The sequence below is a fragment of the Mus caroli genome, unplaced genomic scaffold (genome assembly GCF_978045245.1).
Source record: "Mus caroli unplaced genomic scaffold, Mus_caroli_1 scaffold_5, whole genome shotgun sequence".
Classification (NCBI taxonomy): Eukaryota; Metazoa; Chordata; class Mammalia; order Rodentia; family Muridae; genus Mus; species Mus caroli.
The window spans coordinates 66,680,281-66,704,466 of record NW_028227260.1 but is presented as its reverse complement, the minus strand read 5'-3'; the positions used below and the strand labels follow the sequence as shown (position 1 = coordinate 66,704,466).

General features: G+C 43.6%; 1 protein-coding gene and 1 pseudogene across 1 annotated transcript; one reads left to right on the top strand and one right to left on the bottom strand.

The window, feature by feature from the left end:
- Positions 1 to 478: 478 nt before the first annotated feature.
- On the bottom strand, positions 479 to 5,049 carry Rps4x (ribosomal protein S4 X-linked). The gene is made up of 7 exons (XM_021152803.2): positions 4,952 to 5,049; positions 3,952 to 4,029; positions 3,473 to 3,653; positions 3,023 to 3,120; positions 1,900 to 2,071; positions 1,021 to 1,178; positions 479 to 668 (listed from the first exon to the last, which is right to left on the bottom strand). Exons 1-7 carry the CDS (start codon positions 4,952 to 4,954, stop codon positions 567 to 569), a joined length of 792 nt encoding a protein of 263 aa, XP_021008462.1. The 5' UTR covers positions 4,955 to 5,049; the 3' UTR covers positions 479 to 566.
- An 18,338-nt stretch (positions 5,050 to 23,387) lies between these two features.
- On the top strand, positions 23,388 to 23,732 carry LOC110286315 (large ribosomal subunit protein eL34 pseudogene; annotated as a pseudogene).
- Positions 23,733 to 24,186: the final 454 nt, after the last annotated feature.

Genomic DNA, 24,186 nt, shown 5'->3' with positions numbered 1-24,186 from the left:
ATTTCAGAGCAGGCCAAGTGATGAACAAAACCTACCACTTGAGACAGGCCACCCAGCTTCATACCACTGCATGTGGGGTGGGGTTTTTTTTTTTTTGTACACGTTCAAGACTTTGTATATTCACTCTACATGGGTTTGTTTGGGAGGGGGTGGTGGGTATGATGTGACAACCACTTGGGAATAATAAGGCTGTCTTTTGCTAAAAGGCAACACAGGCTAGGTATGGTAGCTCAACCTATAATAGCATTCTAAATGCAGAAGACTCACTCCCAAGTTCTACACTAGCTAAGACCAAACACTCAGTCCACTTACAAAGAGTAAGCCCAGTGATAGAAGTCTGACCCACCCAGCCAAACTCATTAATTAGAAACACCTAGGACTTGCTAGGCACTACATGCCCTAAATGAACCCCAGAGTATTTGTCCAGAAAACACCAACAAATTATGTTTGAAAAAAAAAAGCAACAGCAAACCAAAAGTCGTTTCACCATGCTGTTTAATCTAGCATGTATGTTGCCTAGAAAGGCTTGTACAAACACTTTTCCAGCATGTCTCCTAGAGACCATTTCACCCACTGCTCTGTTTGGCTGCTAGCCTCTTGTCTCTCTCTTCAGCAATGGTGAGGCGGATTCCTTTTCCTCGGGGAAGAGAGATCCATGGTTTGTTACCCTAGAAAAAGAATGAAGAAAACCCCATTAGCAGGATGGCACAGGGCACAATTGTCACCTTATTTCTTAGAACCAAAGTCACGGTAGCTGCTGGGCTACTCAATATATGGACAATAGTATCCTTCATACTTAACACCACTAGTTTACTATACTTAGTAGGCACAATTAAGCAACACCCAATGATCATTTATTTCTAAGAAAAATACCCATAAGCTAGTAAGATTTATTCCATTACTAGCACTGCTCATGAATCAAACTGCTATGGCTCATGGGTTCTAATAACTCCAAAGATGCTCAGCACTGTCTTCTCTCCATGCTTCCAGAGACTGCTGGGAGGGGAGATCCAGACTTACCTTGCCAATAACAAAAATGTTGGACAGCCGAGTGGCAAAGCTGTTGCCATTGGCATCTTTCACATGAACCACATCAAAAGAGCCGGGATGTCTCTCTCTGTTGGTGATTACACCAATTCTTCCCAAGTTAGCACCTCCAGTCACCATACACAGGTTCCCTAGGTGGGAAGAAACAATCTGCTTCAAGCACAGCACACTACAGCAATCACCAATGTAACAAGCTTACATTAAGGTAGCTTTTAAGTTTGCTAAATTTGCACAAAGTCCCAGGCTCAATCACCAGCAGCAGTGCAACTGGTAACCCCAAACCAAAGTCAAGTCAATTTAGCCCTCCCACCAGTCTAGCTCCTATAGATCTGCGGCCTTAAGATCTGCTCCAACCCTTAACTACAGCTAATATAAACTAAGTTGTCTATCTACACGAGGAATTCTCAAGTCCTGAGTATCTCTTGCCTGGATAACCATTGTCATATTCCAGGGACCATGTTGGCACTAAAGGTGGTTAGTTACATTACCATTAGCCCAAGAATGGGTGCCTCTCAGGACTGAGCACATCAGGCAGGCACTTAAGAGTTAAAACTTCCAGCCTTTCTTTTTATTCTAAGACAGAGTCCCACCTGACTTGTTTAGTCAGGCCTTCAACCTCCCATCACACCTCTATCTTGATCAGCTAACAGTTTTACACTAATAGGTGGCTTTTGAACCTCTTTTCAGCTACCAAGACTAAGCCACTAAGCATTTAGACCAGTGAAAGTGGTAAAATTCCTCAAAAGACCCCACACCAAGCCAAGTGATTCACAAAGCTCAACTAAACTTACATTTGGGAAAAAACCCCAGGAGTAAAACTTATAAGCCACCGAGGGGACAGCTACTGCTTACCAGTGTCGAACTTGATGAAGTCAGTTATTTTGCCTGTCTCCAAATCAATCTGAATGGTGTCATTCACCTTGATGAGGGGATCAGGGTACCGAATAGTACGAGCATCATGGGTCACCAGATGTGGGATTCCTTTTGTGCCCACAAAGATCTTTCTCACTTTGCACAACTTGTACTAGAAGTACAAAAGGGTTAAATACATTTAATCTAACTCATATATACCTTGTTATAGTTGTTTTGGGGCCAATCCCCAGCTTCAAAAATCACATTTTGTGCACTCTGCTCCAAACAGCAACGGTATTAGCAACTTGTCTATCAAATCAAATTTCTAGTGGTCACTGGATATGCCCTTCAGCCTACTACCAACAGGGCAGCATGTAAGAAAACCAGAAGCCACACAATCAATTGAATTAACCTTCATTTATAGCCATTAATTCAAGCCCTAAGCCTACATGAAAAGCCACCTAAAACTGAACTAAGCAAAGATAGTAAATTAACCAATGCCCCAAAGACTACCAGTTTCTTGTAACCTCTAACCCACCCAAAAAGCAAATAAAGGCAGGCCCACAAATGGAGAGACACGGCAACATGCCAAATAGATTGAGCGGAGACTCCAACTCCTGTATGTTCCAAGGAATACTTCAAAATTAATCCCAAGAAAGGATGTCTTGTTTCTACAAGACACCAAAAGTCAGTGCTGTAATTGCCACAAGAAAGCTCCACCCCAAGATATCTAGCAACAGACCTTACAGAGGCTGAGGAGCTGGGGTGTAGGTCAGAGATCAAGCATGTGCTTTGCCACGTGAGAAATGGGCTTGAGTACCCAGCACCAAAGTACGTCAAACCATGCAACAGGTCCCCATCGATCTCATTTCCAGGCACACAATTCTAATGAAATCTGTTGACCCTTAGAAACTAATTTTTTTTTTTTTTTGGTTTTTCGAGACAGGGTTTCTCTGTGTAGCCCTGGCTGTCCTGGCACTCACTTTGTAGACCAGGCTGGCCTCGAACTCAGAAATCCGCCTGCCTCTGCCTCCCGAGTGCTGGGATTAAAGGCGTGCGCCACCACGCCCGGCCCTAGAAACTAATTTTAGAGGAAACCACCCAGCCCGCTTGCCACACCAACCTTGGCCTCCTCTGGTGTAATACGATGAACAGCAAAGCGACCCTTGGTGTCATAGATCAGACGGAAGTTCTCTCCGGTCTTGTCAATGCTGATGACATCTGATATCAAAGAATAAGGTTACCACAGCAACCCTCACTACACTCCTAGCTGAGCTGGGGGATGGGGAAGCCCATCTTATCAAGACTCCACATAAGGAATTTGGGTTTCAGAAGCTATCCCCACAATATTTAAGTAACAGCCCAGAGATTCTGATCCAGTAGGTCTGTATGGGAGAGAGTTGCAAGAAATTCAAATTTTAAAAAGGAATAAAAGCCCAGTAGCCAAACCTCTCCATATCACCGTGCCAGGGTAGGGGTGAAGACGGAAGACCAGAAAAGCCTGGCACTTTCCAGTCACCTGCCACTGTTGGGAGTTAAGGGCCTGTGGCCGCTACCAATCCCGATCACTCACCCATAAACCCAGCTGGGTAGGTTATATCGGTCCTGACTTTCCCATCAATCTTAATGAATCGCTGCATGCAAATCTTTTTTACTTCATCTCCAGTCAGGGCATACTTAAGTCTGTTCCTTAGGAAAATGATGAGAGGCAGGCATTCCCTCAGCTTGTGAGGACCAGTGGATGGACGAGGAGCCTGGAAAGTTTTAGGAAAATTACTACACTAAAACTTGGGTTATTTTACAAGGGGGGGGGGGGACGCAGGGCGCTAGAAGATTCCTCAACATTTTCTCCCCCAAAGGATGAGGCCTGCTACTTTGAGACCTGAGTCTATGTATCCACAATCAGTGTACTATGGAACACATGGAGTAGATGAAACATGTATCAAAATTGAGGTAGGACACAGGTCTTTAAGACAGCCAAAGATTCTCTACATTCAACTCCACAAATATGCTTGTTAAGGGTATGTCTACCTTTCACACCACAATACTTACAAACACGCCAGTCAGCTTATCCAGCATCCAATGTTTTGGAGCAGCTACGCGCTTCAGGTGTTTCTTGGGACCACGAGCCTGGAAGAAGTTTTCAAAGTAACGTTGTTACATTGTTTCAGGTCTTTCCTGCAAAGCCTACTGCTTAAATCCTTCAATGAACTGACTTTCGAACTTTCCTGATTAACAAAATGTGGGCAATATTGCAAGCACCGGGTCCCAGTAAAACGTAGAAAAGACAGATAAGCATTAATAGGCTAAACCCAGTATTCGCGCCTTAGCGATTCCCAGTTTTTACGGTTACGCTAGATGTCTCCATTATGCCTGCTCACAAAAAATTAGCCTTTCATAGCATACTTGCGAATTACCCAGTGATTCAACCCTAGACGCACAGGCAGATAGGAACAGAAAATGGCCCAGGACCGTATCTCAATTGTCAATCGAAAAGTATAGTATTAGAACACAGCCATCTGGCTAGAAGGTTTCTGGTACAAAGATAAAACTCTTAACTCCGGCACTGGCACTACCACGTGTACTGCTCCTTTGTATACTAAAGAGTCGAAGTTTCACATTCGAAAGCGGAAGGAAGCTGTTTGTAATGCTTCGTACGTTTACCAGCTACACAATATATAAAGTAAGTCCGTGCCAAAAGAGACAAATGCACAAGCAAGAGCTAATCCTTCAAGCAGACCCTGCGCCCACCTGCCCAAAGCTTCAATCTGCACTCCCGGGCCCTGAAGTTCTTCCCCAAGTGGAAAAGCATTTCTCTCTGGGCAAGGGGATGTGTGATTAAGCCCAAGGCCTTGCCCTCTGCGGCAGACTTCCCATCCTAGCTCAGATCAGTATTCTCCCTTGCCGCCAAGCCCATCTCTGCCAGCCTGCAGCAGAGCTGCTTTCGCCTCCACCCTGTAGTCGACCGCGGGAGCCCTGATAACCCGGGCAGCATCGGTCAGGGAGGATGGAAGCAGATGCAACCCAAGAGCTCGCTGTACCCCTGCCTTACCATGGCTGCGCTGGGAACGGAAAGAGACTCGCCTTCTTCCGGCGAACGAAGAAATTAGGGTCGGAGGCTGCGCGCGCGCTGGAGCCTGGGTTGCTCCGCCCAGCCTCAGACTTTCCCAGCGGGCAGGGAACTCTCTCTTGCCATCTGCTGGTGGGAGGTCAGAGGTCCCAGGCTGGGAAACTGAGGCTGAGAGAATCTCCCAAAGGCTATTTTTCCTCAGTCCTTTCTCTTCTTTGTACTGAGTGGTGAGTGCTGGGGATGTCCAGACCAATCGCACCAGATATCTGCCCGCAAGGAGAGCTCTGTTAGATGGCTGAGTGATAAAAAGATACATTGTAATACTGGATACTTTTCTTATACAAAGTTTCTCGAATCTTCCAGAGTTACCAGTCCAATCAGTCAGCCCCATGCTAAGCGAAAGGTTTGGCCAACAGCACGTTTCTCTTTGCTTTTGTAAAGATTGCTGAGGCACTGAGCCATCCAGGGTGAGAGGGTAGGATCTCTGCTTGAACCTGGCATCCTGCGCATCCACTCCTGTAGAACACATTTGGCATTTATTGTACTGTAAGGGGAAGAGAGGGAACATTAGAGAGTATCTGGTTTTGCCTAGCCAGTATGTAGACCTAGCTGTTCTACTTTCCTACTTTGAAGCTGCTGTGTTAGAGTGGCCGCATTGGCTGCCCTTCATTCCCCATTTTCTGCTCTCTTAGTTATCTGTGGTCTCTCGCAGGTCGATGAAGTCTGCCCATCATAAACCCAAAGATCCAGTCCCTTCAAACTATTATGAAAGGGGCATTTTTCTGCCTCGCCTTTCCTCTTTCTCCTGTCCCTCCCCTCTCTCTCATATGTGTGTGTGCAGTTGTTATCATTTATTGGCATTAGTGGCTGCTAGGGAAGGAGTCACTTTTTCATATACACACATATATATATGCATATGAAATATACATTTTGGGGGGGTTCAAGACAAGGTTTCTCTGAGCAGCGTTGGCTGTCCTGGAACTCACTCTGTAGACCAGGCTGGCCTCGAACTGAAATACACATCTTGAGACAGAGCCTCATTATGTAAGCCAGGCTAGTCTCAGACTCATAATTTTTCTGCCGAGAGTTGAGTTACAGGCATGCACCCCCACAGTCTATATAGTACAAGCAAGCAGACTATATCTTTATTGTTAACTTTTGAGACAGGCTCTTCTAGACAGGCTAGGCTGACCTGCAGCTTGAGAGAGAGGTCATCTGCCTCATCTTCCCAAGTGCTGGGTGATACACTGCTTCTCCACTGTAGGTGAAATGAGACAAATCAAGCAGGAGTAGATTACATTAAATGCAGGTTTATTGGAAAGGTGCTCTCGGGCAAGTTCACTGGCCCCAAGGACTGAGGCTAGGGGAGTCACAATGGGAAGGAAGAGATGGGGGAAGGGGGAAGAGAGGGGAGAGGGAAGAAAGAGGGGAGGAGAAAGAGAGAGGGGGAGGGGAAAACAGAGGGCAGGGGAAACAGAGGGGGAGGGGGAAGAGACAGGAGAGTGGGAGAGGGAAGGGAAAAGAGAGGGAGAGAGGAGGAAGAGAGGGAGGGAGGGAGGGGGGAGAGAGAGAGGAAAACGTCTGGATTATGTAGGGAGCCTCTGGGGAAAAGGCAGCTCACCTCCTGGGCTGGAAAGTTCAGGCTTGGGGGCAGGGTCTGCCAGCTAGGGACTGAGGGGTGCTGGGAGAATCTGGAGGCCAGGTCTGCTTTCATATGTAAAATATGCACCGCAGTCTCCTGTCCCAGGGTCTGAAACAAAACACTGGGATGATAGGCATGTACCACGATGGCCAGCCTATAGTTTTATTTCTTTTCTTCTTCTTCTTCTTTTTTTTTAAATTTATTTATTATTATATGTGAGTACACTGTAGCTGTCTTCAGACACACAAGAAGAGAGGGCATCAGATCTCATTATGGATGGTTGTGAGCTACCATGTGGTTGCTGGGATTTGAACTCAGGACCTTTGGGAGAGCAGTCAGTGCTCTTAACCACTGAGTCATCTCTCCTGCCCCTTACTTATTTTTTATTTATTTTTCTTTTTTTGGTTTTTCTTTTGTTTTGTTTTGTTTTGTTTTTTTGTTTTGTTTTGTTTTTCGAGACAGGGTTTCTTTGTGTAGCTATGTAGCTCTGGCTGTCCTAGAACTCACTCTGTAGACCAGGCTGGCCTTGAACTCAGAAATCTGCCTGCCTCTGCCTCCCAAGTGCTGGGATTAAAGGCGCGTGCCACCACTGCCCAGCCCTAGTTTTATTTTAATTGATATATACCAAGTGTACAGATTTATGGGGCACAGTATTGCATGTTTATGCATGTATATAATGTATAATAATCAGCTCAGAGCAGTTACCACATCTTCACCTCAGAACTTTGTAATTTCTTTGTGTTGGAAGTATTCAGTATCCTCTCTACTACTTTTGAAGTATTCAACCAAATCGTTTCAACCATCACTACCCTACTGTGCATCCATTCACCATCCTTTTCATCCTCCCCAGGTGCTGTTAACCACTAGTCTTTACTTCTTTGTGATTAGCTTTTAATACAATTAATTTATTTTCTAGTCTTATTTATCTTATTCTTGTTTATGACTGTTTGGTGTCATGTAGTCTGTGCACCACTTGCATGTCTGCTGTTCCCAGAGGTCAGAAGAGAACCTTGGATCCCCTGGAACTAGAGTCATGCATAGTGTGAGCTGCCAGGTGGATGCTGGGAGTTCAACTCAGGTTCTCTCCAAGAACAAGTGCTCTTAACAGCTGAGACATCTCTCTAGCTCCTTCTCCTTTATATATTTAAAAAGAAATAATATCATCTTGATTCTCCCACAATTTTGTGTGTGTGTGTGTGTGTGTGTATGCACACACACAAGTGTATAATGTATTTTGGTTGTATTCACACACGCCCACTCCCCCTTTGCCACCTGCTTCCTGCTCCCTCTGGGACCCTTCTTCCCAATATGCCCTCTTCATACTTGTATTTTTGTTTTTGTTTTTGTTTCATTTTTGAGACTCGGTCTCACTCTATAGCTCCAACTGTCCTGGAACTCACCAGAATGCACAGCATTTGTTTGCATCTGCCTCCGGAGTGCTAGAGTCAAGACCATGCTCCACCACGCTCCTCTTTCTTTCTTAAAATAACTCACTAAAGTAACTGAGTGTAGTGACACAGGGCAACAAAGTGAAACCCCCATCTCAAAAGCAAAACAAAACCCTCCACAACACCCAAACAACTAAGTTCGTTTGTTTGAACTTAAATTTGACTTGCATGTGCGTGGGTGTGGGTTTGTTTCCTGGACCATGGGTAACTTAACAGTGACTACATCCTTGAAGAAAAATGACTCTTCCGAAGCCATTAATTCTCCAATGAAGGATGAGGCCTCATGAGCCCCTCCCCCATTCCATGTTGGAATGTTAATGACTGGATCTTTCACAGGTCTTGTGCAGAAAATCAGTCGTGCCTAGAGGACAGCACTCCTTCCCATCATCTGGCTCCTAAATCCCCCTCCCCTTTCCACCAGGTTCCATTACCCTGGAAGCTGTGTGTGTGTGTGTGTGTGTGTGTGTGTGTGTGTGTGTGTGTGTGCGGTGCATGCTGTTGTCCCATTTCAGCCTGAAAGATCCACACTTTTGAGGCTGACTGTTTTTTCTTTCTTTCCTTTGGGTCGGAGGCAGGGTTTCTCTGTGTAGCCCTGGCTGTCCTGGAACTCACTCTGTAGGTCAGGCTGGCCTGGAACTCCCTGAGCTCCACCTTCCTCTGCCTCCCTAGTGCTGGGATTAAAGTCGTGCGCCACCACTGCCATCCGCAGAGGCTGGCACTTTCAAGACTGTCTGTGGACCCCATGATTTCTCAGCTTGGAACTGCTCTGAACAGTCCAGACCTCTTCATGGTACCACCTAATCCCACTCCTCAGCTTTAGAGATGCCTACAGCCCTGCTTTCTGGGGTTCTGGGAGCTGCCAGGTCCTTTGGGTCCTCCTCCTACTTTAGTTTCAAGCCAGAACTAAGGTGCCTATTTAACATTTCAAAGGGGAAGCTAGCATCCCTCCACCCCTACCAGTTATAGGGCCCTCCTGGCTGGCACACCCTACCCACTACCCTAAGCTCTGCAGCTCAGGGGCCTGGGCTGCTCTTCCTTATATAATCCAGACATTTTGGTTACATGGTCTCCTTTGGACCTCCTGACTGCTGCACCTGGTTTCCCTGCTCACCCTTCTTCCTTCCCCTCCCCCATCACCCCACATGGAGTCTGGGCATGCCTACTCCAGATGTTTCTGCCTCTGGCTATGCCCACTCACATATCTATAATAAACTTTCTCCTCCATCATACCTAGGAGTGGTGATGTTCCTTTCCTCTTTTCTTTTCTTTTCTTTTCTTTTCTTTTCTTTTCTTTTCTTTTCTTTTCTTTTCTTTTCTTTTCTCTTCTATTCATTCAGTGGTTAATACCTTGTTCTCCTTGCTCCAAAGCTCAGCTCCAGCACTTAGTTCAACAGGCAGGAAGAAGTGATTGACTCGTCTGCTGTCTTACTAAACTGAACATCCCCAGGACAGACCTGTCCTAACTCATTCGTGACAGCTGGCCCATCACCACTAACAGAGAACTTGACATTTCATCCAGTACTTGGTAAATAGTTGCTGAATGAATAATTTTTTTGGGGGGGGTTGGTTTTTCGAGACAGGGTTTCTCTGTGTAGCCCTGGCTGTCCTGGAATTCACTCTGTAGAGTTGTTGTTCCAGTTGTAGGCTGGCCTCAAACTCAGAAATCCGCCTGCCTCTGCCTCCCAAGTGCTGGGATTAAAGGCTGGGGCCACCACTGCCGGAGAATAAATTTTGTCAACAGTCTTCTCATCTTGCCATTCTACTACACTATTCCTCCCACACCTGAGCTCCTGACTCAAGAGGTTCCGTTTTACAAATTTCTGCCTCTGTATTCCCTTTACCCATTAATAATCTGCCAAGGAGCAAAAGAAAAAGAATTGCTTAGCTCTTCTCCCTAGATAGTGCTAAGTAGGAGGGAGAAGAAGTCTTCTTTGTTTAAAACTAAGGCAACATCTCCAGTAAATTATGTTAAAACTAACTATTGGAAAGGAGCAATTAAGTTGGGCACGATGCCACACACTTGTGATCTCAGTACTCTGCAGGCTGAGGTAGGCAGGAAGATTGCCAGTTTGAGGCCAGCCTGGGCTATATGGTGAGACCCTGTGGCAAGAAACAAACAAAACAACCAGCCACAGCTGACTGAATAGAGGGCTAGGAGTAAATCGGAGGGGACAGGACAATGAAGGTTTGTATGATTTTTAGTCTTGGGATAACTGAAGAGAGCGGTGTGATGGGATTCAAGGAGAAAGGTCCAACATAGTGGTGGACCCTGCCGGTAATGTCAGCACTTGGGGAGGCAGAAGGAGACGGATAAAGAGATCAAAGTTATCTCCTTGTCTGCTTAACACGTTCAAGGCCAGTGTGGATTGTATGTGTGTGTGTGTGTGTGTGTGTGTGTGTGTGTGTGTGTGTGTGTGTGTGAGAGAGAGAGAGAGAGAGAGAGAGGCAAGAGACGATCATCTTGGGAGTGAGGGACAACTATGGGATATGGCCAGAGCTGAACTCTGGATGAAGATCACACAGCTCATTGGAAACGCTGGGGAGATGAGCAGCCTGAAACCTTGCCTCCCGGGCTGTTGGTTTATTTGTTTTTCTACCACAGCTTGTCAAAGGACTTGAGGGACTCAAAACATCCTTTTCAATATTTTCTCTTCTCTCTCAATTTGTATTTATGCACAAATGAGATTATAACAATAATAAAGGGAATTTGGAACGTGGTAAGTAAATTGCAAACAGTACCTCCCCAAACACCATGAATACAACATCTGTCTTTATTTGTCCCCTCTCCTGTGCTTTTTCTGATCAGTTTGTGCACATGCATACTTTTACTTCATTTTAGTCCTAGTATTTTGTATTCTGCTTTTATCATATTAGAAGCACGCACTGAGTCAGTACATAATTTCCATAATTATCATTTTAACAGCTGCATCATATTCCACTAAGTGATTACTCCATAATTAACAAAAGTTCTCTGTTGTTGAACATTTAGTTTCCTTTTCTTTACATCCTTATGTTTTCTTTATTAGGAATATTGCTATGATGGACAGAGTTGTCATAATCTTCTTCCTCTTCTTTCTCCTCCTCCTCTTCCTTCTTGATTTTTCAAGACACGGTTTTACTGTTTAGCCCTGAATGTCCTGGAACTCTCTGTAGACCAGGCTGGCCTCGAACTCACAGAGATACACTTGTCTCTGCCTCTCTGGTGCTGGGACTGAAGGCATGTGCCACCATCACCTGGCAATATTTATTTTTTATGTGCAGTGGTGTTTTGTCTGTATGTATGTCTGTGTGAGCGCATTAGAGACAGTTGTAAGCTGCCATGCAGGTGCTGGGAAGTGAACCCGGGTCCTATAGAAGAGAAGTCACTCTAATCACCAAGTCATCTCTCCAGTCCTGCAAAGCTTCTTTTAATAGCCATTTCCTTCAGTTGGATTATTGCCTTAGAATAAATCCAGGACTGGAGAGATGGCTCAGCGGTTAAGAGCATTGACTGCTCTTCCAGAGGTCCTGAGTTCAATTCCCAGCAACCACATGGTGGCTTACAACCATCTGTAATGGGATCTGATGCCTTCTTCTGTTGCCTCTGAAGACAGCTACAGTGCACTCGTTTTATATATATATATAAAATACAATCTTTAAAAAAAAAGAAAATGTATTGCTCTCTTTTAAATTTTGTATCTGTTTATTTATTTTATGTGTATTAGTGTTTTGCCTGCATGTATGCCTGTGTACTACTTGAGTGCCTAGTGCTCTCAGAGGCCAGAAGGGTGTATTAGATCCCCAGGGACTGGAAGTTACAGACATTTGGGAGCCACCATGCAGATTCTGGAAATCTTCACTTGGGTCCTCTTGTAATAGTAAGCAGACTTTTAACCACTGAGCCATCTCTCCAGCTCAGTATGTACTGCTGTGTTGGGTGACTGACAACCCCTGTAACTCCAGCTCCAGGGGAACATTCCAATGCCTTTACAGGCACATGCATTTACATGCTTATATATACATACCCATATTTAAAAATAATAAATTAAAAATATCATGACGCCAACAAATAAGCCAAATGAACCATCCATTCCTTAAACCACCATTCATTGAATGCCTCCTTCAAGCTCCTTTTTTTTGTTTTGTTTTTGTTTTTGTTTTTCGAGACAGGACTTCTATGTGTAGCCCTGGCTGTCCTGGAACTCACTCTGTAAACTAGGCTGGCCTCAAACTCAGAAATCCGCCTGCCTCTGCCTCCCAAATGCTGGGATTAAAGGCGTGCACCACCACTGCCCGTCTTCTAGCTCCATTTTATGAACTAGGGATGGCGAGAAGACTAGGACCTAGCTCTCGTTTGTAGGTTGGATCTTGGATTGGACTTCAGCCTGCAGGTACATGATCCTGAGCCATAAAAAGACTCCAGAAGCCGGGCGTGGTGGCGCATGCCTTTAATCCCAGCACTCGGGAGGCAGAGGCAGGCGGATTTCTGAGTTCGAGGCCAGCCTGGTCTACAAAGTGAGTTCCAGGACAGCCAGGACTATACAGAGAAACCCTGTCTCGAAAAAACCAAAAAAAAAAAAAAAAAAAAAAAGACTCCAGAGCTCAGGATCAGATCCATACTTTAGAAAGGTAGACCCTACCGCTCCCTGAAGCATGGCTCCAAGTAAGTGTAGGCAGCATGGAGGAGTCAGGGTCAGGGCTATTGCAGCCATTCAAGCAAGCAAGAGGCCTATGAGACCCATATCTATGACTATGGGACTAGAAAGGCAGAGCAGACTTAAAAAAAAAAAAGGCATTGTGGGCTGGAGAGATGGCTCAGCAGTTAAGAGCACTGACTGCTCTTCCAGAGGTCCTGAGTTCAATTCCCAGCAACCACATGGTGGCTCATGACCATCCGTAATGAGATCTGATGCCCTCTGCTGGAGTGTCTGAAGACAGCTAGTGTACTTACGTATAATAAATAAATACATATGTTCACAGTCAGCTATTGGATGTATCACAGGGCTCCCAATGGAGAAGCTAGAGAAAGTACCCAAGGAGCTAAAGGGATCTGCAACCCTATTGTTGGAACAACATGATGTACTAACCAGAACCCTGGAGCTCTTGTCTCTAGCTGCATATGTATCGAAAGATGGCCTAGTCGGCCATCAATGGAAAGAGAGGCCCACTGGACTTGCAAACTTTATATGCCCCAATATAGGGGAATGCCAGGGCCAAAAGAATGGGAATGGGTGGGTAGGGAAGTGGGGGGCGCTATGGGGGACTTTTGGGATAGCATTGGAAATGTAATTGAGGAAAATATGTAATAAAAATATAAAAATAAATAAATAAATAAATACATCTTAAAACAAAAGGCATTGTCCATGGGATCTGACTGCAGAGAAATGCATGGTGCGGGGACAATGAGGGGCAAGGAAGCAATTAGGGTGATTGCCAGGTTTCTGGTTTGTTGTATTTACCTGAACTAGGAGGAGACAGAGCAGCATTTGTGGGAAGAAGGGCAGGAGGTCTGTGTGAGATGTGGGGATGAGGGTCGAGGAACACTTAGCTAGAAGGTATCTTACACACACACGCCTGAACTTAGGTGTACGATCTTGGTTGGAGGCTTGAGGTCAGAACCTATACATCTGTGATGTCCATGGGCGTGGCTGGCAATACCCAATCATTAAAAGGGAGCACTGGGTCTAGGGATGTGGTTCTGCATAAGGCTCTTGGCTAACATGTGCAAGGCCCTAGGTTCTATCGTCAGTACCACAAAACAAGCCAGAACCCAAACTATTGTGCTAAAAAGCTTCTGACATTTCTTTGAGTGGCATCAGTGCAATGCCAAGAACGGTTCCCAGAGGATCTTTGCAGTTCCACCACACTGGTGCCAGCTCTGTAATTGCTTAAACTTTTGCTAATGTAATTTGTTTTAATTTGCACTAAAAAAAACATGCTAGGGGTGTTGAGCATCCCACCAGATACTTGTTTACTCATTCCATTTTCTCCCATGTGGACTGTCTCTGAACGTTTATCTTTGGGAAACATGGGAGGGGCTTGGTCTATTTTCATGTGCTCTTTATTGAAATACAGAAGTAAGGCTTTTGTCATCTGTCAGCTCAAAGAGTTCCTAGATAGAGGATTCTATCTGTTTTTAGGTTAGTGTTTTGAAACAGTCTTACTGTATAGTCTTGGCTGGCCTCAAACTCACAGAAATCTGCCTGCCTTACCTCCTGGGTTCTGGGATTAAACACTGCTTGCAGCTCTATCTTTTAAAAAAAAAAGCATATTTAAAATCTTTTTCAACTTACGGTTGACAAAGAATGTTTTGTATTGTATCATTGTATTTTGTATTGTAAAGTATGTATAACAAAGTTAATATTTTGTCTATTTTTTAAAAAAATCACTTATAGCCAGGCAGTGGTAGCTCATGCTTTTAATCCCAGCACTCAGGAGGCAGAGGCAGGCGGATTTCTGAGTTCAAGGTTAGCCTGGTCCACAGAGTTAGTTCCAGGACAGCCAGGGCTACACAGAGAAACCCAGTCTCAAACAACAACAACAACAACTTTATTTATTTATTTGTTTGTTTGTATGTGTGCATATGAGTATTTTGCTGCATAAATGTCTGCGCACCATGTATGCCTCATGCCCAAGTAGGCCAGAAGAGGGGGTCAGATTCCTTGGAACTGGAGTTACAGACAATTGTGAACTTCCCTGTGGGTGCTAGGATTCAAATCTTGAAGAGCAAGCAGCCAGTTTTCGTAACCAGGCAATCTCTCCATTTCTCCACCCTCCCAATTCCCAACCCCACACAGGGTTTCTCTGTGTAGTACGGATTGTCCTGGAACTCTGTAGACCAGTCTGGCCTCGACCTCACAGAGATTTACCTGCCTCAGCCCTCTAGTGCTGGCATTAAAGGCGTGTGCCACCATGGCTGGCTTTAAAACAAACAAACAAACAAACACCCACCAGGGTCTCTCACTGAATCGGGAGCTTGCTGTTTCCAGTAGCAAAGCTAATTGGCAAGCATTCCCTTGAGCCACCTATCTCTGCCCTCTCACTGATGTATTACAGGTGTGCACCACCACACTTAGCTTTTACACAGGCCCTCCTGCTTGTGCAGCAAGCATTTCCCACATGAGCTATCTTCCCAGCCCCACCCACTTGTCTATTCTTAATTGTAGTATTCAGTGGCATTAAATGCATTCACAGGTTTTTTTGTTTTTTGTTTTGTTTTGTTTTGTTTTCTACTGAGACAGGGTTTCTCTGTGCAGCCCTGGAACTCACTCTGTAGACCAAGCTGGCCTCAAACTCAAAAATCCACCTGCCTATGCCTCCCAAGAGCAGGGATTAAAGGAGCGCGCCACCATGCCCGGCTCTTTCATCTTCATAAACAGAAAATGTATTCATTAAGTTCCTGTTACCTCTTTTTCCCTCCTTTCTTTTTTTTAATATCTTTTATCCTGACAGCTTTGTACATGTATACAACGCATCATATCCCCCCTCCAACGCCTCTCTCCTCTTACCTTCCACACCTACCATACCTCCCTTACTACCTTCAAGTCCTTTCTTTTTTCTTTTTTTTTTCGAGACAGGGTTTCTCTGTATAGGCCTGGCTGTCCTGGAACTCACTCTGTAGACCAGGCTGGCCTCGAACTCAGAAATCCACCTGCCTCTGCCTTCCAAGTGCTGGGATTAAAGGCGTGCGCCACCACGCCCCGTAAATCCTTTCTTTTAATTTGTTGTTTAAACTGCTGACTGATTGAACCCAATTATTTCTGCCTGTTGGAATGTTGGTTAATCTTGTTGGCTTGCTCTTGTGCAGGCAAATATAAGTGTGTGAGTTTATGAGGACAACAACCATGTCATATCCAGAAAACATGCGCCCATGGCGCTCTTCCTCATCCTCTGGCTCCTACATTCTTTCTGTCTCCCCTTCCGTGTTGTTTCCTTGACCTTGGGTGGGGATTGACATAGGTGTCCCATTTCGAGCCTAGCACTCAGCAATCACTGATTCTAAGCACTCTGACAAGCCATGAGTCCCTGCACTAACTGCTGCAATGCAGAAGAAGTTTCTCTAGCCAAGGTCTGAAAGCAACACTAATCTCTGAGCATGCCTGCAAACATTTTTTGTTCCAGAGCTGAGGACGGAACCCAGGGCCTTGTGCTTGCTAGGCAAGCACTCTACCACTGAGCTAAATCCCCAACCCCACCTGCAAACATTTAAAAGGCAAATTAAAAGCATGTTCATTTACCACAAGGACAGTAGTAGGTTCATCCTCTAGGCCTAATGGCCTCCTGAGAACAACTTTTGTTTTGTTTGAGTCAGGGTCTCACAGTATATCCCTGCTTGGCCTAAAACTTACTATATAGACCAGGTTGGCCTTGAACTCACTAAGATCCACCTGGCTCGGCCTCCTCAGTGCTAAGATTAAAGGTATGAACCACTAGAGCCATTGCCTTAGATTTTGACCAAGATAAATGTAATGCACCAGGAATGCGTTCTTTCTGGTGATATGGGTCTCAGACTCAATTAGAAAGTGTTTGGTTGGGCTGGTGAGATGGCTCAGCGGGTAAGAACACCTGACTGTTCTTCCGAAGGTCCGGAGTTCAAATCCCAGCAACCACATGGTGGCTCACAACCATCTGACTCTCTCTTCTGGAGTGTCTGAAGACAGCTACAGTGTACTTACATATAATAAATAAATAAATCTTAAAAAAAAAAAAACCCTTGTTTTAAAAAAAAAAGCAAGTGTTTGGTTAACCCAATTAACTCTGATGCCTCTGACACATCACTGGGAACATCTTGCCTGGCATGTTGGTATTGCAGTATTCAGATTCACAAATGGGTAAGAACACAGATGACTGCTATAACATCTAGCCAAACTGTGATTTCATTTTTTTTTTTTTGGAAGGGGTGGTTCTGAATAGGGTTTCTCTGTGCAACTCTGGCTGTCCTAGAACTTGCTCTTTAGTTCAGGCTGGCTTCAAACTCAGAGATCCACCTCCTAGGATTAAAGGCGTGGACCACTACCACCCAGAGTGACTTCCATTTTTTTAGACAGGATTTCTCTCTATATAGCCTTGGCTGTCCAGGAACTCATTATGTAGACTAGGTTCATCTTGAACTCACAGAGACCTGTCTGTCTCTGCCTCCCAAATGCTGGGATTTAAGGCATGTGCTACCATGACTGGAATAAATTTCTTCCTCCTCCTTCCCCTCCCCCCCCCTCCTCCTCCTCCTCCTCCTTCTTCTTCTATTTGGTTTTTCGAGACAGGGTTTCTCTGTGGAGCCCTGTAGCCCTGGTTGTCCTGGAAGTCACTCTGTAGACCAGGTTGGCCTTGAACTCAGAAATCCGCCTGCCTCTGCCTCCCAAGTGCTGGGAAATTTCATTTTTTAACAGCTGAATAATACTCTATTATGTAAATGTACCTCATTTTCATTATTAATTTATCTGTTGATGGGCATGTAGGCTGTTTCCAATCTCTGGCTATTATAATTAGAACAGCAATGAACATGGACGAGCAAGTCTCTGTAATAGGATATACAGTCGTACAATCCTGGGGTGTAGTGGTATAGGGGTATAGGTGAATCTTTTTTTTTGTTTGTTTGTTTTGGTTTTTGTTTTTTCGAGACAGGGTTTCTCTATATAGCCCTGGCTGTCCTGGAACTCACTCTGTAGACCAGGCTGGCCTCGAACTCAGAAATCCACCTGCCTCTGCCTCCCAAGTGCTGGAATTAAAGCCATGCGACACCACTGCCCTGCTGTATAGGTGAATCTTCACGTAGATATATCCTCAGTTTCCTGAGGAATTACTACAGATTTATATAGTGACTATACAAGTTTACATTCCCACCACCAATGAGTAAATGGCTCCTCTTTCCCCATATCCTTACCAGCATGAGTTGTCATTTATTTTATTGATCTTGGCCATTCTGTCTGGTGTAAGATAAAACCTCAGAGTAGTTCAAATTTGCATTTCCTTGATGACCAAGGATGTTGAAAATTTCTTAGTGTTTTTCAGCCATTTGTAAGATGGCTTTTCATTTAATTTCTTATCTTTTGAGAACTCTCTGCTTAGTTCTGCACCCCATTTTTTTTGGTTTTTTTGAGACTGGGTTTTTCTGTGTAACCCTGGCTATCCTGGAACTCACGCTGTAGACCAGGCTGGCCTTGAACTCAGAAATCTGCCTGCCTCTGCCTCCCGAGTGCTGGGATTAAAGGCGTGCGCCACCACTGCCTGGCATAATCCTATTTTTAAAATTGAGTTTAATTGTTTGTTTTATTTTTTTTAAAAAAATATTTATTCATTTTATGTATATGAGTACATTGTAGCTGTCTTCAGACACACCAGAAGAGGGCATTAGATCCTATTACAGATGATTGTGAGCCACCATGTGGTTGCTGGGATTTGAACTCAGGACCTTTGAAAGAGCAGTCAGTGCTCTTAACTGCTGAGCCATCTTCTCCAGCCCCCCCTTTTTTTTTTTTACTTTTTAAAGATTTATTTATTTAATGTATGTGAGTACACTGTAGCTCTACAGATGGTTGTGAGTCCTCCTGTGGTTGTTGGGAATTGAATTTTTAGGACCTCTGCTCTCTTTGGTCAATCCCTCTTCTCTGGTCAACCCCGCTCGCTTAGGTCGGCCCAACTTGTTCCGACCCAAAGATTAATTATTATATGTAAGTACACTGTAGCTGTCTTCAGACACTCCAGAAGAGGGAGTCAGATCTCATTATAGATGGTTGTGAGCCACCATGTGGTTGCTGGGAACTGAACTCAGGACCTCTGGAAGAGCAGTCAGTGCTCTTAACCACTGAGCCATCTCGCCAGCCTCAATTGTTTGTTTTATTGATGTCCAAGTTTTTTTTTTTTAGTTGTTTAGATATCTAAGATATTAATCCTCTATCAGATGTATGATTGTTAAGGATCTTTTCCCATTCTGTAGGCTGTCATTTTGGAGTTCATTTAGAAAGCTGTCTCCTGGGCCAATGACTTTGAGGCTCTTTCCCACTTGCTCCTCTATCAGGTTCTGTTTATCTGGTTATATGTTGATGTTTTTGATCCATTTAGAGTTGAGTTTTGTGCAGGGTGATAGAAATGGATCTATTTGCATTCTTCTACATGCAGACATCCATTTTGATGAGCACCATTTGTTGGACATTGCTGTCTTTTTTTTTTTTTTTCACTGTGTACTTTTCGCTTTCTTATAAAAAACCAGGGTCCATATATGTGTGGATTTATGTCTTGGCCCTCAGTTTGATTGCATTGATCAGTGTATCTGCTTTTATAACAACACCATGGTATTTTCATTACTATACTTCTATGGTACAACTTGAAATTATGGATGATGATACCTCCAGTAGTTATTTTCTTATTTTGGATTATTTTTGCTATCCCTTTTTTTTTCTCTCTCTCTCTCTGTGTTTCCATGTGGAGCTGAAAGTTGTCCTTTCAAGTTCTGTGAAGAAAAATGTGTTGGAATTTTGATGGTGATTGAATTGAATCTGATCTCTTTTATTTTGGTGACATATGTCTCCTGTATCCCTAGTCTCTCCATGACTTTTATCGTGAAGAGGTGTTGAATTTTGTCAAAGGCCTTTCTTCATCTTATGTGATGATTATGTGGTTTTTGTCTTTCACTCTGTTTATATGGTGGATTACATTTATTGATTTTCATATGTTGAACCTCTCCTGCATCTCTGGGATGAATGTTAATTGATGATGATGGATAATTGTGTGTGTGTGTGTGTTACTGGATTTGGCTTGCAAGTATTTTATTGAGAATCTTGCATCTGTATTCATAAGGGATATTTATGTGTTAACTCTTTGTTGGGTCTTTGTGTGGTTTAAATCTCAGGGTAATTGTGGCCTCATAAGAAGAATTAGGCAATGGTCCTTAATTTTCTATTTTATAGCATACTTTGAGGAGTTATCATTGTTAATTCTTCTTTGAAGGTCTGGTAAAATTCTGTGCTGCATTTGTCTGGCCTGGGACTTCTTTTGTTTGGAAGACTTTTAATTATTGCTTCTATTTTACTAGGGGTGATAAGTCTGTTTAATTTTTTATCTGATCTTGATTTAACTTTTGTAGGTAGTATATATCAATAGATTTATCCATTTGCTTTAGGTTTTCCAGTGTGGTGGAGTATAGGTTTTTAAAGTATATTCTTACGATTATCTGGATTTCCTCAGGGTCTGTTGTGATGTTCCTATTTCTATCTCTTATTTTATTAATTTGGATATACTTTCTCTCTTGTTTAGTTAATTTAGATAAGGGCTTATCAATTTATTGGTTTTATCAACCAACTCTTTTTTGTTTGTTTGTTTGTTTTGTTTTGTTTTGTTTTGTTTTGTTTTGTTTTGTTTTGTTGAGACAGGGTTTCTCTGTGTAGCCCTAGCTGTCCTGGAACTCACTCTGTAGACTAGGCTTACCTCTGCCTCCCAAGTGCTGGGATTAAAGGCGTGTGACACCATGCCCGGCTTTCAAGTTTTTAATATTAGACCTTTCCAAGTTTTTTTTTGTGTAGGCACTTGCCTTTCAGAACTCCCTTTATTCCACTAACCACGGAGTACACATGGAGGGACCCATGGTTCCAGCCATATGTAGCCTTGTGGGACATCAATGGGAGGAGAAGCCCTTGGTCCTGTGAAGGCTCAATGCCCCAGTGTAGGGGAATGCTGGGGGGAGGGGAAGCAAGCATGGATGGGTGGGTGACGGAGCACCCTCATAGAACCAGGGGGAGGAGGGATGGGATAGGGGGTTTCCAGAGGAGAAACCAGGAAAGGGGATAACATTTGAAATGTAAATTAATAAAATATCCAATAAAAATAAATAAATAAAATGAAGAAATTTTTTTTTTTTTAAAGAGCTCCCTTTATTGTGCCCTGTAGATTTGGGTATGTTGTGTTTTCATTTTCATTGAATTCTGAAAAGTTTTTAGTTTTCTTCTTTATTTTTGCCTTGACCCATCTTTCATTCAGCAATGAGTATTCATTCAGGTTCCTTAGTTTGTAACCTTTCTGCTGTTTCTGTTGTTATTGAAATCCAGCCTTAATCTGTGGTGGTTAGACAGGATGCAGCATATTACTTCAGTTTTCTTCTATCTGGTGAGACTCACCTTGTGACTGAGTATGTGGTCAATTTGGAGAAAATTCCACGAGCCGGCGAGAAGAAGGTATATTCTATTGTATTTGGGTGAAATGTTCTGTAAATATCAGCTAGGTATTTGATTTGTGATATTATTTAACTCCAGCATTTCCCTCTTTATTTCTGTCTGGATGATCTGTCTATTAATGAGAGTGGGGTATTGAAGTCACCCACTATTGCAGTGTGTGGGTCAGTATGTGATTTTAGCAGTGGGAGTGTTTCTGTGTTTCTTTTAGGAACAAATATACCCTTGTATTTGGTGTATAAGTGGGGATTTTTCCTCTCTTTGATGAGTATGTAGTATCCTTCCCTATCTCTTCTGATTAGCTTTGAAGTCTGATTTATCATATATTAAAATGGCTATTCCAGCTTGCTCGTTAGGCCCATTTTCTTGGAATATCTTCTTTTATCCTTTGATGTCTATCCTTGATGATAAGGTGTGTTTCTTGGATACAGCAGAAAGATGGATCCTGTTTTCTAATCCAATCAGTTAGGTAATTGAGACCACTAATATTGAGAGCTATCAAAGAGCTGTGTTTATAGATTCCTGTTATTCTATTGTTATTATGGAGTGCCCCCTTTTGATTTACTGTTATGGGATTGTTTATTCCATGTGTTTCCCTAGGTTTAGTTAACCTCTTTTAGACTGAAGTTTTCCTTCTAGTGCCTTCTGTAGGGATGGATTAATAGGTAGTGCTTACATTTGGTTTTATTGTTGAATGTCTTTTTCTTTCTGTCTGTTGTGATTAAAAGTTTTGCTGGATCTAGTCTGAGTTGTCTCTCAGAATTTGTAGAACATCTGTCCAGGCCCTTCTAGCTTTTAGAGTCTCTATTGAGAGAGAAGTCAGATGTTATTAAAATGCTTTTATATGTTATTTGGTCTTTTCTCCTTGTAGCTTTTACTATTCTTTCTTTGTTCTGTTGATTTAGTATTTTGATTGTATGTACTGAGTGACTTTATTTTCTGGTCCGGTCTATTTGGTGTTGTATATGCTTCTTGTTCCGTGATAGGCATCTCCTTTTTTAGGTTGGGGAAAATTTCTTCAGTGATTTCGTTGAACATATTTCCTGTATATTTGACTTGGGTTTCTTCTCCTTCCTCTATTCCTATTATTCTTAGATTTGGTTTTTTTCATAGTGTTCCAGATATCTTGGATGTTTTGTGCCTGTATATTTTTAGACTTAACATTTTCTTTGACTGAGTTGTCCACTCCTCCTACTTTGTCTTCAGTGCCTGACAGTCTGTCTTCCATGTCTTGTACTCTGTTGGTGATGCTTACCTTTCAGGTTTTTGTTTGACTTCCTAAACTTTTCATTTTTAGCTTTATCTCAGTTCAGGTTTTCTTTAGTGATTCTGTTACTAATTTTGTCTTGGACTATTTTCATCATGTCATTTTACTGTTTGTGTTTTCACATATTTCATGAAAGGATTTATTCATATCCTCTTTAAAGTCATTGAACATATTCATAACTGCTCTTTGAAATCATTGTCTAATGCTCCAGCTATATTGCATTTTTTGGGCCTACTGTTTGGTAGGATTATTGTGTTCTGGTGGAGGCATAGGGTCTTGTTTGGTAATGTCTTTGTTTTTTGCTCATGTCTAGGCATCTGGCCCTTGGATGACTGAGTTGATTCTAGGTGTTGATATCTGGTCTTGTCTTTGCTCGATGGATGTCCCATTGTTGGTTTTTGTTGACCTCTCTGGGTCTAAGGAAAGTGTGGGGACTATGGGTTGCCTAGTAGAGAGTGATTCTGCAAATTGATGGATGGCAGAGAGGAATAGATGTGGGCTAGGAGGGAAGTTTGAGAGGGGCTGTAGGAAAGAGCTAAGGGGACCCTGTCCACATTGAGAGATAGGGTCCCCAGGGAACTGGAGGTGTGGTGGGAAGAGGGGTTACTGAAAGTAGGTTGTAGTAAGGCAGAGAATAATCTGGAGAGAGAGAGGATGACTGAGCTAGGGAGACCCTGGGTCTAGACCAAGAGTTGGAGTCTCCAGTGAATGGAGTTGAAGTGGGAGGAGGAACATCTGTAACCTGGATGCTACAAGGATGAGGCTGAGAATGGAGAAATCATAATGAAGGACAGGAAGGAGAGTGGCTGCTGGAGGTCCCAGATGGAAAGTGTTGGGGGCTGATGCTAAGAAAAGGGGTTAAGCTAGAATGGGGGTGATAAGAGAGGCTACAGGAGTCTTCCGGGGACGGTGCTCAGAGGCACTCAGGATGGTCCAGCGTTTGACATACCGCTGTAGGCTTTCCTACAACACAGCCTCTAACAAAACTAGGCTGTCTCAAACCCTGGCAACAGGATTGTTTACCTCTACACCAAGAAGGTTGGGCAGACTGCGAGGGGTTCGTTCTGTGAGACCCAAAGTCCTTCTGAGATTGTCTAAGACAAAGAAGCACGTCAGCAGGAACTGTGGTGCTTCCATGCGTGCCAAGTGTGTCCGTGACAGGATCAAGCGGGCTTTCCTTATTGAGGAGCAGAAAATCATTGTGAAAGTGTTGAAGGCACAAGCACAGAGTCAGAAAGCAAAATTGATATGCAACGTTTTTAAGTAATAAAAATCAAGATGTGGAAAAAAGAGAGAGAGAGAGGCCACAGGAAAAAAGGAAAGCTGCTATACACCAAAGTTTGATGGAGTCCTCCAGGAATGGAGATGGAGTGGGAGAAGAGGCACCTGTGGGCAAGGCTAAGGCTGAGCCAGGAGGGATGGAAATGGAGGACAGGAAGGATAGTAAAAATAGCCTGTCTGGGTGTGTTTCTAGGTATCGGTGGCTGACACAAAGGAATGGCAGTTCTCTTCTAGGGAACCCTGGGATGGACCATGGGATGGAGGAAAGCTGGTCCCACACCAAGGTTTCCTGGTGATGGCAGGCAGGAAGAGGAGGGAAAATCACCTTCCTGCCTGTGGTCACTGGGCCATATTTGTATATTTTTAACTTCTTACTGACCTAATTACATGTAAGTCACAAAGCATTAGGCAAAAGCTTCTGCTTCCAGGGTGGTCCACGT

Excerpts from the sequence above, each read along its gene's own strand:
- Rps4x (XM_021152803.2), bottom strand. Across the intron at positions 3,654-3,951 it reads ATAAGCTGACTGGCGTGTTT|GCTCCTCGTCCATCCACTGG; the intron begins GTAAGTATTGTG and ends AAAACTTTCCAG. Across the intron at positions 2,072-3,022 it reads TTACACCAGAGGAGGCCAAG|TACAAGTTGTGCAAAGTGAG; the intron begins GTTGGTGTGGCA and ends TTGTACTTCTAG.